General features: G+C 45.7%; 1 protein-coding gene across 1 annotated transcript; it reads right to left on the bottom strand.

Annotated features, from left to right (window-relative positions):
- Positions 1-8,570: 8,570 nt before the first annotated feature.
- LOC110494822 (putative RNA-binding protein 15B) lies at positions 8,571-13,831 on the bottom strand. The gene has a single exon (XM_021570151.3). It carries the CDS (start codon positions 12,562-12,564, stop codon positions 10,003-10,005), a length of 2,562 nt encoding a protein of 853 aa, XP_021425826.3. The 5' UTR covers positions 12,565-13,831; the 3' UTR covers positions 8,571-10,002.
- Between the last annotated feature and the right edge of the window lie 5 nt (positions 13,832-13,836).

The following is a 13,836-nucleotide window of genomic DNA, read 5'->3' as shown; positions in this document are numbered from 1 at the left end:
ACTGCTGTAGGCTATGACATCATCTGGCTATCTTTTAGTAGTAATTGTCATCTCACTAGATATCCCGTCAGTCATCCCTGACAGCAGCAATGCATCCCCAGACAGAGGAGTAATCTGTTGAAACTCCACTTGACACAATATACAGAGACATATATCCTATATGAAGAAGACCGATGATAAAGATATTGAACAGCCCGACACTGTGTGTGTCCTGGTTTTACTATACTTGTAAGAACCAGTCCAACAACAATGGTAAACCAAGGATAATTCAGAGAAGTGGAGACATTTGGCTGGTCCTCACTTCTAAAAATACTATTGAAGTTCAGGGGGTTAGGTTTAGAATTAGAGATGGGGATAGGGTTTAGGGTTAGAGATAGAGATAGGGGTTAGCTTTAGAACTAGAGATGGGGATAGGGTTTAGGGTTAGAGATAGAGATAGGGGTTAGCTTTAGAGATAGGGGTTAGGTTTAGAACTAGAGATGGGGATAGGGTTTAGGGTTAGAGATAGAGATAGGGGTTAGGTTTAGAATTAGAGATAGGGGTTAGGTTTAGAGATAGGGGTTGGGTTTAGGGTTGGGGTTAGAGATAGGGGTTAGAACTAGAGATAGAGGTTAGGTTTAGAATTAGGGTCAGAGATAGGGGTTAGGTTTAGGGTTGGGGTTAGAGATAGGGGTTAGCTTTAGAGATAGGGGTTAGGTTTAGAACTAGAGATGGGGCTAGGTTTATAATTAGAGATAGGGGGTTGGGGTTAGAGATAGGGGTTAGGTTTGAGGTTGGGGTTAGAGATAGGGGTTAGGTTTAGAATTAGGGTCAGAGATAGGGGTTAGGTTTAGATTTAGAGATAGGGGTTAGGTTTAGAATTAGAGGTAGGGTTTAGGTTTAGAATTAGAGATAGGGTTTAGGTTTAGATTTAGAGATAGGGGTTAGGGTTGGAGATAGGGGTTAGGTTTAGAATTAGAGATAGGGGTTAGGGTTAGAATTAGAGATAGGGGTTAGGGTTAGAATTAGAGATAGGGGTTAGGTTTAGGTTTAGAGATAGGGGTTAGGTTTAGAATTAGAGATAGGGGTTAGGTTTAGAGATAGGGGTTAGGTTTAGAATTAGAGATAGGGATTAGGTTTAGAGATAGGGGTTGGGTTTAGGGTTGGGGTTAGAGATAGGGGCTAGGTTTAGAACTAGAAATAGAGGTTAGGTTTAGAATTAGGGTCAGAGATAGGGGTTAGGTTTAGGTTCAGAGATAGGGGTTAGGTTTAGAATTAGAGATAGGGGTTAGGTTTAGAGATAGGGGTTACGTTTAGAATTAGAGATAGGGGTTAGGTTTAGAGATAGGGGTTGGGTTTAGGGTTGGGGTTAGAGAAAGGGGTTAGGTTTAGAACTAGAAATAGAGGTTAGGTTTAGAATTAGGGTCAGAGATAGGGGTTAGGTTTAGGGTTGGGGTTAGAGATAGGGGTTAGGTTTAGAATTAGAGATAGGGGTTAGGTTTAGAGATAGGGGTTAGGTTTAGAACTAGAGATAGGGGTTAGGTTTATAATTCGAGATAGGGGGTTGGGGTTGGGGTTAGAGATAGGGGTTAGGTTTGAGGTTGGGGTTAGAGATAGAGATAGGGGTTAGGTTTAGAATTAGGGTCAGAGATAGGGGTTAGGTTTAGATTTAGAGATAGGGGTTAGGTTTAGAATTAGAGGTAGGGGTTAGGTTTAGAATTAGAGGTAGGGTTTAGGTTTAGATTTAGAGATAGGGGTTAGGGTTGGAGATAGGGGTTAGGTTTAGAATTAGAGGTAGGGTTTAGGTTTAGATTTAGAGATAGGGGTTAGGTTTAGAATTAGAGGTAGGGGTTAGGTTTAGAATTAGAGGTAGGGTTTAGGTTTAGAGATAGGGGTTACGTTTAGAATTAGAGATAGGGGTTAGGTTTAGAGATAGGGGTTAGGTTTAGGGTTGGGGTTAGAGATAGGGGCTAGGGGTTAGGTTTAGAATTAGGGTCAGAGATAGGGGTTAGGTTTAGATTTAGAGATAGGGGTTAGGTTTAGATTTAGAGATAGGGGTTAGGTTTAGAACTAGAGATAGGGGTTAGGTTTAGGGTTAGGGTCAGAGATAGGGGTTAGGTTTAGAGATAGGGGTTAGGTTTAGGGTTAGGGTCAGAGATAGGGGTTAGAACTAGAGATAGGGGTTAGAGATAGGGGTTAGGTTTAGGGTTGGGGTTAGAGATAGGGGTTAGGTTTAGGGTTGGGGTTAGAGATAGGGGTTAGGTTTAGGGTTAAGGTAAAAAGTTCTCACAAGTTTTGTAATACAAAGCTGTGTGTTTGCGTGGCTCTTGTTCGATGTAGAAAAATATAAACGTTTTTGCGTCCATTGCCAAAAATGCCAGTCTCTTGATCAACTCAGTATTGATAATGGGATGAGGTAAAATGCCAGTCTCTTGATCAACTCAGTATTGATAATGGGATGAGGTAAAATGCCAGTCTCTTGATCAACTCAGTATTGATAATGGGATGAGGTAAAATGCCAGTCTCTTGATCAACTCAGTATTGATAATGGGATGAGGTAAAATGCCAGTCTCTTGATCAACTCAGTATTGATAATGGGATGAGGTAAAATGCCAGTCTCTTGATCAACTCAGTATTGATAATGGGATGAGGTAAAATGCCAGTCTCTTGATCAACTCAGTATTGATAATGGGATGAGGTAAAATGCCAGTCTCTTGATCAACTCAGTATTGATAATGGGATGAGGTAAAATGCCAGTCTCTTGATCAACTCAGTATTGATAATGGGATGAGGTAAAATGCCAGTCTCTTGATCAACTCAGTATTGATAATGGGATGAGGTAAAATGCCAACACATTTTTCAACAGCCATCTAATCTCTTCATTTTGAAGCCGAAAAGGGGGAGGCTGGCACAGTCGTGTTCCTTGGTAAGAGCATGGTGTTAGCAACGACAGCCAGACAGGGATCGCGTATGCTCTCAAGTCTACGATAAGTTACTTTGGATAAAAACGGGCATATCTTATTTTGCTTCCGTGTCTGTCTGGTGTGACTAGCTGCATTAGTGGGGTGGTCTCTCTCTCTCTTGCAGGCCCTTGATTCCTCTGTCCTTATTTCCCTCTCAACTCTCACTGAAAGGAATTGAGGAAACAAGGATGCAGGAAACAAGAATTTGACAGATAGTCATGTTTTCAGACACAGCCCGGGTGTTTCATCTATAGCTTCATCTGGGTCAGCTAGGGAGGGGCTCAGTCAGGGAGGGGCTCAGTGAGGGAGGGGCTCAGTCAGGGAGGGGCTCAGTCAGGGAGGGGTAGTGAGTGTTTGTGTGTGTGCATGTGTGTGCGTCTGTGTATGTCTTCTCCCTTCCGTACGTCCCATTGATTTTTCCCCTGTAATGGATTTCATTGGAGCGCTCCTCATGATTCCACATTAATCATTTACAATCTATTCTTTCCATTTCCTGCCTGCATGGCTCTTAAAAGCCTGGACGGTGCTCGGTTGATTACCGTCAGTGCTGTGCCCGCCTGCCTGGTCGATTCCAGCTGAATCATCAGCTAGTAACTACAGTGACAGATAGTGATAAAGAGACTGTGATGGAGTGATAGAGAGAGTGATCGAGAAAATTATAGAGATAGATAGAGAGAGTGATAGAGAGAGATAGATAGAGAGAGTGATAAAGAAAGAGTGATAGAGAAAATTAGAGTGTAGAGACAGAGGGATAGAGTGATAGAGACAGTGATAGAGAGTGAGAGAGACAGAGTGATAGAGAGACAGAGTGATAGAGATAGTGATAGAGAGACAGAGTGATAGAGAGAGAGAGTGATAGACAGAGTGATAGAGATAGTGAGAGAGACAGTGTGATAGAGACAGTGATAGAGAGAGACAGAGTGATAGAGATAGTGATAGACAGAGTGATAGAGAGAGAGAGAGTGATAGAGAGAGTGATAGAGAGAGACAGAGTGACAGTGATAGAGAGAGTGATAGAGACAGAAATTTATTTGTGGACACCACATTCACGGTAAGCGCTGCAAACTGTATGTGGGCTCAATCTGAATAGATTTTTTAGCATTGTCCAAATTCTCGATCGGATTGAATATCGGCCTAAAATGTTTACACAGCCGTTGTGTGTTGTCTGCTAAAATATCTGTATGTAATCAGGACCACAGTCACGGTAAAGTCTGGTACTTGCGACCACATGACCCAATAATCTTCTTCCTCCCGAAGTGTGCACTTGTTCACTTCCCTTCATGGATTTCAAATGCAATAATCGGAATATGGCAACTCCCACATGCCTACTCCACTTCAATGATTTGTGGAGAATAGTGAACAAGTGCACACTTCCAAGGAGATATTATTGGGACGCAATCACATCATTTAGGCCCACATTATCATTACACAATCCCTCTAAAGCCTTGTTTATAGCTGGTTCTACACGGTCATTACACGATCCCTCTAGGTAGCCTAGTGGTTAGAGTGGAGGGGTGGCAGGTAGCCTAGTGGTTAGAGTGGAGGGGTGGCAGGTAGCCTAGTGGTTAGAGTGGAGGGGTGGCAGGTAGCCTAGTGGTTAGAGCGTTGGGCCAGTAACCAGCAGGTAGCCTAGTGGTTAGAGCGTTGGGCCAGTAACCAGCAGGTAGCCTAGTGGTTAGAGCGTTGGGCCAGTAACCATCAGGTAGCCTAGTGGTTAGAGTGTTGGGCCAGTAACCAGCAAGTAGCCTAGTGGTTAGAGTGTTGGACTAGTAACCAGCAGGTCGCCTAGTGGTTAGAGCGTTGGACTAGTAACCAGTAGGTAGCCTAGTGATTAGAGCGTTGGGCCAGTAACCAGCAGGTAGCCTAGTGGTTAGAGCGTTGGGCCAGTAACCAGCAGGTAGCCTAGTGGTTAGAGTGTTGGGCCAGTAACCAGCAGGTAGCCTAGTGGTTAGAGTGTTGGGCCAGTAACCAGCAGGTAGCCTAGTGGTTAGAGTGTTGGGCCAGTAACCAGCAGGTAGCCTAGTGGTTAGAGTGTTGGGCCAGTAACCAGCAGGTAGCCTAGGGGTTAGAGTGTTGGGCCAGTAACCAGCAGGTAGCCTAGTGGTTAGAGTGTTGGGCCAGTAACCAGCAGGTAGCCTAGTGGTTAGAGTGTTGGGCCAGTAACCAGCAGGTAGCCTAGTGGTTAGAGTGTTGGGCCAGTAACCAGCAGGTAGCCTAGTGGTTAGAGTGTTGGGCCAGTAACCAGCAGGTAGCCTAGTGGTTAGTGTTGGGCCAGTAACCAGCAGGTAGCCTAGTGGTCAGAGCGTTGGGCCAGTAACCAGTAGGTAGCCTAGTGGTTAGAGTGTTGGACCAGTAACCAGCAGGTAGCCTAGTGGTCAGAGTGTTGGGCCAGTAACCAGCAGGTAACTGATTTGCCTAGTTAAACAAACATTTTAAATCTAAAATTGCATTGTCGTTTTGAAGGGCTTGTAAGTCAGTATTTCACTGCAAGGTCTATTCTGCTGTATTCAGCATACGTAATTCATAAATAAATAAATAAATAAATTTGGATCTGCACCCTAGTTGGAGTATGTTTGTGTTAAATGTAGCAAACCAGTTTTAAAAATTCACCAGAAAAAAAACAACCACCCCAGAGTGAAGTTGACACTTTATTCTCCAGTGGGGAATCAATTGGCTCTCTGGGTAAAAATGATCCAACGTTCAATTTCCTGGGTAACACTGCCACCTAGTGTCACAAACAGACTTGTGTAAAAAGGCAAGCAGTCCACGGGTCTTCCCGCTCATACTACTCACACTCTCGTTACATTAGAAAAGACGGGAGGACATAAGACTAGTTTTGATTCTGTGAGATTAATGAACAAACCTTGCTCTATTTTTTTTTTTTTTTAACTCTTAGGCCTTTACAACGATTAAACATTAACTGTCCAAATAAATAAATTAAAAATACATACAAAAATATATTTTTATAACAAGAGCCATGAAACGTTTAATTTCATTTTCATACGTGTTGAAATAGAGAAAACAAAATGGGAGGATGAGAGAGTAAACACACGCGACTGATGCAGTCATATAGACTACTGCCCCTCCTCACTGTGATGCAGTCATTTAGACAACTGCCCCTCCTCACTGTGATGTGATTGGTTAGCATCACACACGACAGAATAGTAAACAAGCCATACTTTTCATTCTCTATTGGTGGTTTAAAGTAACTTCACACTGCAGACTCACACGGCAGTAGATAGAGTCTAACACCAGTTAAAACTTCACACGGCAGTAGATAGAGTCTAACACCAGTTAAAACTTCACACGGCAGTAGATAGAGTCTAACACCAGTTTAAACTTTGCACGGCAGTAGAGTCTAACACCAGTTTAAACTCCACACGGCAGTAGAGTCTAACACCAGTTTAAACTTCACACGGCAGTAGAGTCTAACACCAGTTTAAACTTTGCACGGCAGTAGAGTCTAACACCAGTTAAAACTTCACACGGCAGTAGATAGAGTCTAACACCAGTTTAAACTCCACACGGCAGTAGAGTCTAACACCAGTTTAAACTCCACACGGCAGTAGAGTCTAACACCAGTTTAAACTTCGCACGGCAGTAGAGTCTAACACCAGTTTAAACTCCACACGGCAGTAGAGTCTAACACCAGTTTAAACTTCGCACGGCAGTAGAGTCTAACACCAGTTTAAACTTCTCACGGCAGTAGAGTCTAACACCAGTTTAAACTTCACACGGCAGTAGTCTAACACCAGTTTAAACTTCACACTGCAGTAGTTTTTAACACCAGTCTCAAGTCATGTAGTGACAAAGTATGCATCCTAAAAATAGCACCCTATCCTCTACACAGTACACTACTTCTGACCAGGGCTCTACTCAAAACAAGTAGCGCAATATATAGGGAGGGAATAGGGTTCTATAGGGCTCTGGTCTAAAGTAGTGCACTATGTAGGGAATAGGGTGCCATAGGGCTTTGGTATAAAGTAGTGCACTATGTAGGGAATAGGGCTCTGGTCTAAAGTAGTGTACTATGTAGGGAATAGGGTGCCATAGGGCTCTGGTCTAAAGTAGTGCACTATGTAGGGAATAGGGTGGCACAGGGCTCTGATCTAAAGTAGTGCACTATATAGGGCATAGGGTGCCATTTGGGACGCAAAAAGACAATTTTCCTTAAAACCATTCGACTTCCTGTTCCATTATTTCAGGCGATGGTTCTCTTTCTACAAATCCACATTAAAATGACCATAATTATCATTGAAACAGACAGGCTTTGCAATGGTGTTTTCTCTGAAGATCACAGTAATATAAATAACAGTGAGTCAAAATGTTTTTTTTTTAAAAAACAACAACAAAAAACATTAAAATCACCACAACTGGTAAAATTAAAAAAAATGTATTTTTAATTTTGCGACACTTTCTGCTCAAATAAACTCCTAGGAGACTTAATAAATTGTAAAAACAATAACCTGACTCCAACAAAGATCAAGGGGGTGGGTTTCATTTGCATTGTATGTTTCTGATAAAATGTTTTACAAAAAAAAAAGAAAAAAAAAAATTTACTGAAATAATTGTAGAGGTAGATACAATCCATTCTGCCTTACAGCAAATCACACTAGAGAGTTAAAATCATATGCAAATAGGCTACAGGCTGATTCAGTACATTGTCAGGTGGATAGTGTATTAAAACGCTTAAAAAAAAAAAAGGCTAAACCATACCAGTCACGAACGTCACAATATCACACTAGGATCAAAGACAGAGAACTATTAAAGAAATAACATCTGTGAGCTGAACCAGTATTTAAAAAACAGCAACAGTTTCAAATCAATGGCCAGTAAACGACAGTGGAAGTTTAGAATCTGTAGGAAAAACAACATTCTGCATGCAACAGCCAATCAGAGCACACCGTTCTCAAAATAAAATAAAAAAAGACAAACATGGAACTTCAGGAATGGGTCAATAAAAAGAAAGAAAAATAAGTCAAACATGCAAACCATCCTATGAATTATGCTACCGCTGTGGAAGTAGCCTGTAGATATACTGCTTGGTCAATTCCATTTATAAAAATATACAACAGTACGTATGAACAACAATCCCATACTGACTAGTAAGTAGTGTTTCACTAATGCACGAGACTACGTACAAAATCATGTCTGTCCTACTAGTCGGCCAGACCTCCTAACGTCTGTCTCAAGAGTGAGAAGTTCCCATGCTTGGAGAGACACACAGCTCTGTCTCCGTTTGTACACGGGGGTAGCGACACGGAGAGACGGCTAAATTATCGTGTCCTCTAAGGTGGCTTCAGTGTGTTCACTGTGTGGGCCCCTATACAGACACAGACAGTCTGGAAGGGGGACAGGCACACCATGTGGTGGTGGGGGGGGGGGGGCATGGCACCACCATAGAGACACTGACAGTCTCCGACACCACCATAGAGACACAGACAGTCTGGAAGGGGGACAGGCACACCATGTGGTGGTGGTGGTGGGGGGGGGGGGGACATGGCACCACCATAGAGACACAGACAGTCTGGAAGGGGGACAGGCACACCATGTGGTGGTGGTGGTGGGGGGGGGGGACGGACGGACATGGCACCACCATAGAGACACAGACAGTCTGGAAGGGGGACAGACACACCATGTGGTGGTGGGGGGGGGGGGGGGGGACATGGCACCACCATAGAGACACAGACAGTCTGGAAGGGAGACAGACACACCATGTGGTGGTGGGGGGGGGGGGGGGGGGGGGACATGGCACCACCATAGAGACACAGACAGTCTCCGACACCACCATAGAGACACTGACAGTCTCCAACACCACCATAGACACACTGACAGTCTCCAACACCACCAGAGAGACACTGACAGTCTCCGACACCACCATAGAGACACAGACAGTCTGGAAGGGAGACAGGCACACCATGTGGTGGTGGGGGGGGGGGGCATGGCACCACCATACAGACACTGACAGTCTCCGACACCACCATAGAGAGACTGACAGTCTCCAACACCACCATAGACAAACTGACAGTCTCCAACACCACCAGAGAGACACTGACAGTCTCCAACACCACCATAGAGACACTGACAGGGTCCAACACCACCATAGAGACACTGACAGGGTCCAACACCACCATAGAGACACTGACAGTCTCCAACAACACCATAGAGACACTGACAGTCTCCAACAAAACCATAGAGACACTGACAGTCTCCAACAACACCATAGAGACACTGACAGGGTCCGACACCAGTTGTCTTAGTTTAAAACAATTTACATATTGGGATATTATTTGACGACATGTTGAGACAATATCAGTTTGACAATATCCCAATATTATTTTATGCGCTAGTTGGCTGGCTGTACCAGCACAAAAAAGTCCAGTATATTTCCTTCATAGTGTTGTTCTCCATCTTCTTTTTAAATTGGGAGTCAATTTGTTTTCAGCACTTAATTTATAGACTGATCAAAACTCATTTTCTCCTGGCTCGCTCTCTTGTCCCTCTGCAGCAGACATGTGGTGACCAATGTTTGGAACATCGAATCGCAATGAAATCACAGTATCGAATCACAATACAAATAGAATAGTGAGAATCACAAATAGAATCGTGAGAATCACAAATAGAATCATGAGAATCACAAATAGAATCGTGAGAATCACAATTACAAATAGAATCGTGAGAATCACAATACATATAGAATAGTCAGAATCACAAATAGAATCGTGAGAATCACAAATAGAATCGTGAGAATCACAAATAGAATCGTGAGAATCACAATTACAAATAGAATCGTGAGAATCACAATACATATAGAACCGTGAGAATCACAAATAGAATCGTGAGAATCACAAATAGAATCGTGAGAATCACAAATAGAATCGTGAGAATCACATTACAAATAGAATCGTGAGAATCACAATACATATCGTATCGGCACCTAAGTATGATGAGGTCTCTGGAAATTCCCAGCCCTTACTGACAGCTGTCTGTTAACGTGGGTGTTAACGTGGGTGTAATAACATTGACAGCCAACACCACAAAGAGGTGTCTTCTGTCTAAGTTAGGCAGAGTCATTGACAATAACAACCACCAGGTGCTCTTCATCCAGATTCCCCAAAGTCCTGTGTGCACTCTGGAGGAACTGCTGGGAGAAGTCACATGGGGGGAAGGCGTACAGCATGCCCCCCTTTCCTCCCTCCTTAGCCCCACCTACAGGTAGACTGATCACTCCTGCAGCCTCCTTGTTCCTCAGGTAGGTGACCAGGTGACGGAGGAGTCTGATCTGTAGGCCTGGTTCAGGTGGAGGGGCCTCGCGGTCGATGGGGCCCTGGAGGGCCAGGAGAACAGCGTAGCCCTCGGAGCCACCATGCTTGATCCTCCTGGTGACCTCGTTCAACCTGGTCTTGTCCATCCTCAGTCGCTGGGCGATCTTCAGCTGGGTCAGTTTACCCTTGGCCTGGTGGTCCTTCATGACAGAGTGGAAGAACCCGGAGCCTCCCTCTAACAGGTGCATGTTAGTGGGGAAACAGGAGTTCTTCAGGGTGAAGTGACCGTGCCAGGCTTTGGTGAGGGTGGTGACACACTCCGACAGCGTACTGGGTGTTCTGGGGTCTTTATTGAGTGTGTCTGAGGTGTGATTTGTGTAGCTGGCACGGTGGTTGCGGTCACGGTCCTTCTCTCTGTCCCCGCCAGTCTTCTTGTGTCGGTCACGGCTGGAGGATGTCTCGTGGCCGTCCAGGCCGGCCCGGTCCTCGTTGGAGTGGCGGCTGCTGTCGGGGCTCTGTCCCCTGGGCTCGGTGGTAGAGTCTGGGGCCCGGACCCTGGCTCTGTCTGGGCTGTCTTCTGGAGAAGCTGGCCCTGCTCCTCCTCTCACCTTGGACATGCCTCTCTCCTTCTCCTCCTGAGAGGGTCCATCAAGGGAAAGGGACCTGTGTCTGCGTCTCTCCGCCCCAGCCCGCTCTGCGTCTCTCTCCTTCAGCCAGCGCTCTCTGCTTCGGCTCCGGGCTGCCCGGTCCCCTCGGCCACCACGAGACACCCCAAACGCTTCACTCCCCCTGCGCTCAAGGCTATTTGTTGGAGAGATGAACTCTCTGTCCCCCCTGTCCAGCATAGCTCTCTCTCTCTCCCGCTGGGTGAACAGGGCGTGGGAGGGGGGCGAGCGGTCCCGGGAGCGTAGCTCTCTCTCCAGGCTACGGTCGCGATGCCTCAGCAGGTCCAGGTGGGCAGGCTGGGACACAGGGGGCTGGTATCCTGTTGGGTAACTACGTGGCAGGGGCTCCTCAGCCTTGGCAAAGTCCACCCTCAGCCTCCTCTCTGGGCCTCCCAGAGGGAACCCTCTCATCTGAGTGCATGCAGCCTGAGAGGCATCTAGGCTCTCATACTGAATGTAGGCAAAACTATCCCCTTTTGCATAGTGTATGTTCCGGATGCTGCCAAAACGGTCAAACTCTCTGGCCAGGGCTGCCAGGGAATTGCTGGGTCCCAGCCCGCCTACCCAGAGTCTGGTGGTAGGGTTGGCCTTACCGTAGCCTATCTTCACCGGGTTCCCGCCAATCACGCGACCCTGCATGGTTATCTTAGCCCGGTGAGCCATGTCTAAGTTCTGGAACTTGAGGAAAGCGTAGGCTCCACCCTGACCGCGTGCCGGTCGTTTAATCACAACTTCCTCAATGATGCCGTACTTATCGAAGCCTCTCCTCAGCTCGCCCTCGGTGACGTTGTGATCCAGGTTGCCGATGAACAGGTTCCTGCACGCCCTCGCGTCGTCCTCAGGTTTTATGTCATCATGCTCAGGTACAGGCAGCCCGTAAGGCCTTCCCCTCTCGTCTAACATCCCATAGTAATCTAAGATCCTCTCCCTCTCTCTGCTCAGTCCCAGTCCCTCTACATGGTAATGTCTTGGTGGTCGGATATCTCTGATACTACTAACTCCAGGGCAGGGGGAGAGGGACCTCTGTCTATAAGAGGGATATGGGGCGCCATGGATGGGGACATAGCCCATATCCGGCGGCGTGCAGCTGCGCCGCCGGACGTACATGGGCTCTACTTTGAGAGGGCGGTCATAGAGTACTAGCCTGGTTTTGGCATGCCTGGCCTCTTTAGCGTCCTCCGGGTGCCGGAAATTGATGTAGGCGACTCGGCCTAGTTCTGGAGTGTGAGATAGTTTCACACTAACGTCACCAAACTTTTTAAACTCGTGAAACAGTCCGTCTTCAACGTGCTCGTCAGAAAGCACCGAGCCGAGATTGCTAATGAGCAACGATTTGTATTCCAGAGTCCCACCGGCTCCCCCCCGGAGGCCCAGTAGTTCGGCTGCCGCTTTGCCTTTAGGCAGGACGGCTGTAGTCCGGAGAGAGGGTCGGCCGATGAGATCGAGGTCGTGGTGTTGTTGTCGGTGGTGGAGGGGATCTCCGGTGCCTCCACGCTCCTCCCGAAGCCGTGTCTTTTCTCGTTCCCTGCTCCTACTCCGAGCATGTTGCCTCCCGCTTTCAGCGAGCAGCAAAGCAAGTGGTGGGAGCGGCAGGTCCTCTCTCCGTGCCCCGTCCCGGTCCCGCTCTCTTTCCCGTATTCGTTTCGCTAAAGACCTACTAGGACTGGAGTCCCTCCCGGCTTGTCGCTTCATTTTCAAACGATGCCCAAACTTTTTTTGTTGCTAACTAGCCAGCCAGTGTCTGCAGAAAAAAAAATCCGATCTGTAAGCAAATTCCTCACTTTTGGGAGACGTTACACATAAACGGACGTTAATAACTTGTAACTAATGTTCGCGACGTTAAAGACTTTGCATGTATTCCGATATAAAATGTAAAAAGGATAAACGCGTTTAAAAACATATTTAGAATCAGTGAACCTGTTTCAACTCCGCCATCTTGGACAAAAGGAATGTATACTTTCCGCCAATGGGAGGGGTTTGAGGCGACGTAGCCGCAGGGCTAGGGACGTCATGCGGAAGCAGATACTGCTCACCCAAAGTCTTGCAAATGTATAATATCTGCTATGGAAATGAGAAATTATCAAATGTTAAATAGAAAAATGTTTCACATGCATTTGGAATTATACTGAACTAAAATATAATTGCAACAATTCCATTGATTTTACAGTTCATATGATGAAATTAGTCGGTTTAAATTAATTCGGTCCTAATCTATGGATTTCACATTTCTGGGAATACAGATATGCATCTGTTGGTCATAGATACCTTGAAAAAAAAATGGGCCTCACGATTTAGTCAAGGTATTTTTTTTTGGTGCATTCAAATTGCCATCAATAAAATGCAATTGTGTTCATAGCTTATGCTTGCCCATACCATAACCCCACCGCCACCATGGGGCACTCTGATCACACTGACATTAGCAGACCGCTCAACCACACAACGCCGTACACGTGGTCAGTGGTTGTGAGAGGCCAGTTGGACAGACTGCCAAATTCTCTAAAATGGAGGCGGCTTATGATAGAGAAATGAACATTAAATTCTGGTAACAGCTCTGGTGGACATTTCTGCAGTGTCAGCATGGCAAATTGCACACTCCTTCAAAACTTGACACATCTGTGGCATTGTGTTGTGTGACAAAACTGCACATTTGAGAGGCCTTTTATTGTCCCCAGCACAAGGTGCACCTGTGTAATGATCGTGCTGTTTAATCAGCTTCTTGATATGCCACACCAGTCAGGTGGATGGATTATCTTGGCAAATGAGAAATGTTGACTAACAGGGGTATAAACAAATTTGTGCACAAAATTTGAAAGAAATAAGCTTTTATGAATAATTTCTAGGATATTTTACTACATGTTTCTTTATATGTTTTGTTCAGTAGAAAACACTCATGGCAAGCTATATATTAATGACCATGTGTGATGATACCACCAGCATTGACTATTAAAACACCATGACTTCTGA

Source organism: Oncorhynchus mykiss, chromosome 17 (assembly GCF_057628025.1).
Source record: "Oncorhynchus mykiss isolate SJ-2025 chromosome 17, ASM5762802v1, whole genome shotgun sequence".
Classification (NCBI taxonomy): Eukaryota; Metazoa; Chordata; class Actinopteri; order Salmoniformes; family Salmonidae; genus Oncorhynchus; species Oncorhynchus mykiss.
This window is presented reverse-complemented; position numbering and strand designations above follow the sequence as displayed.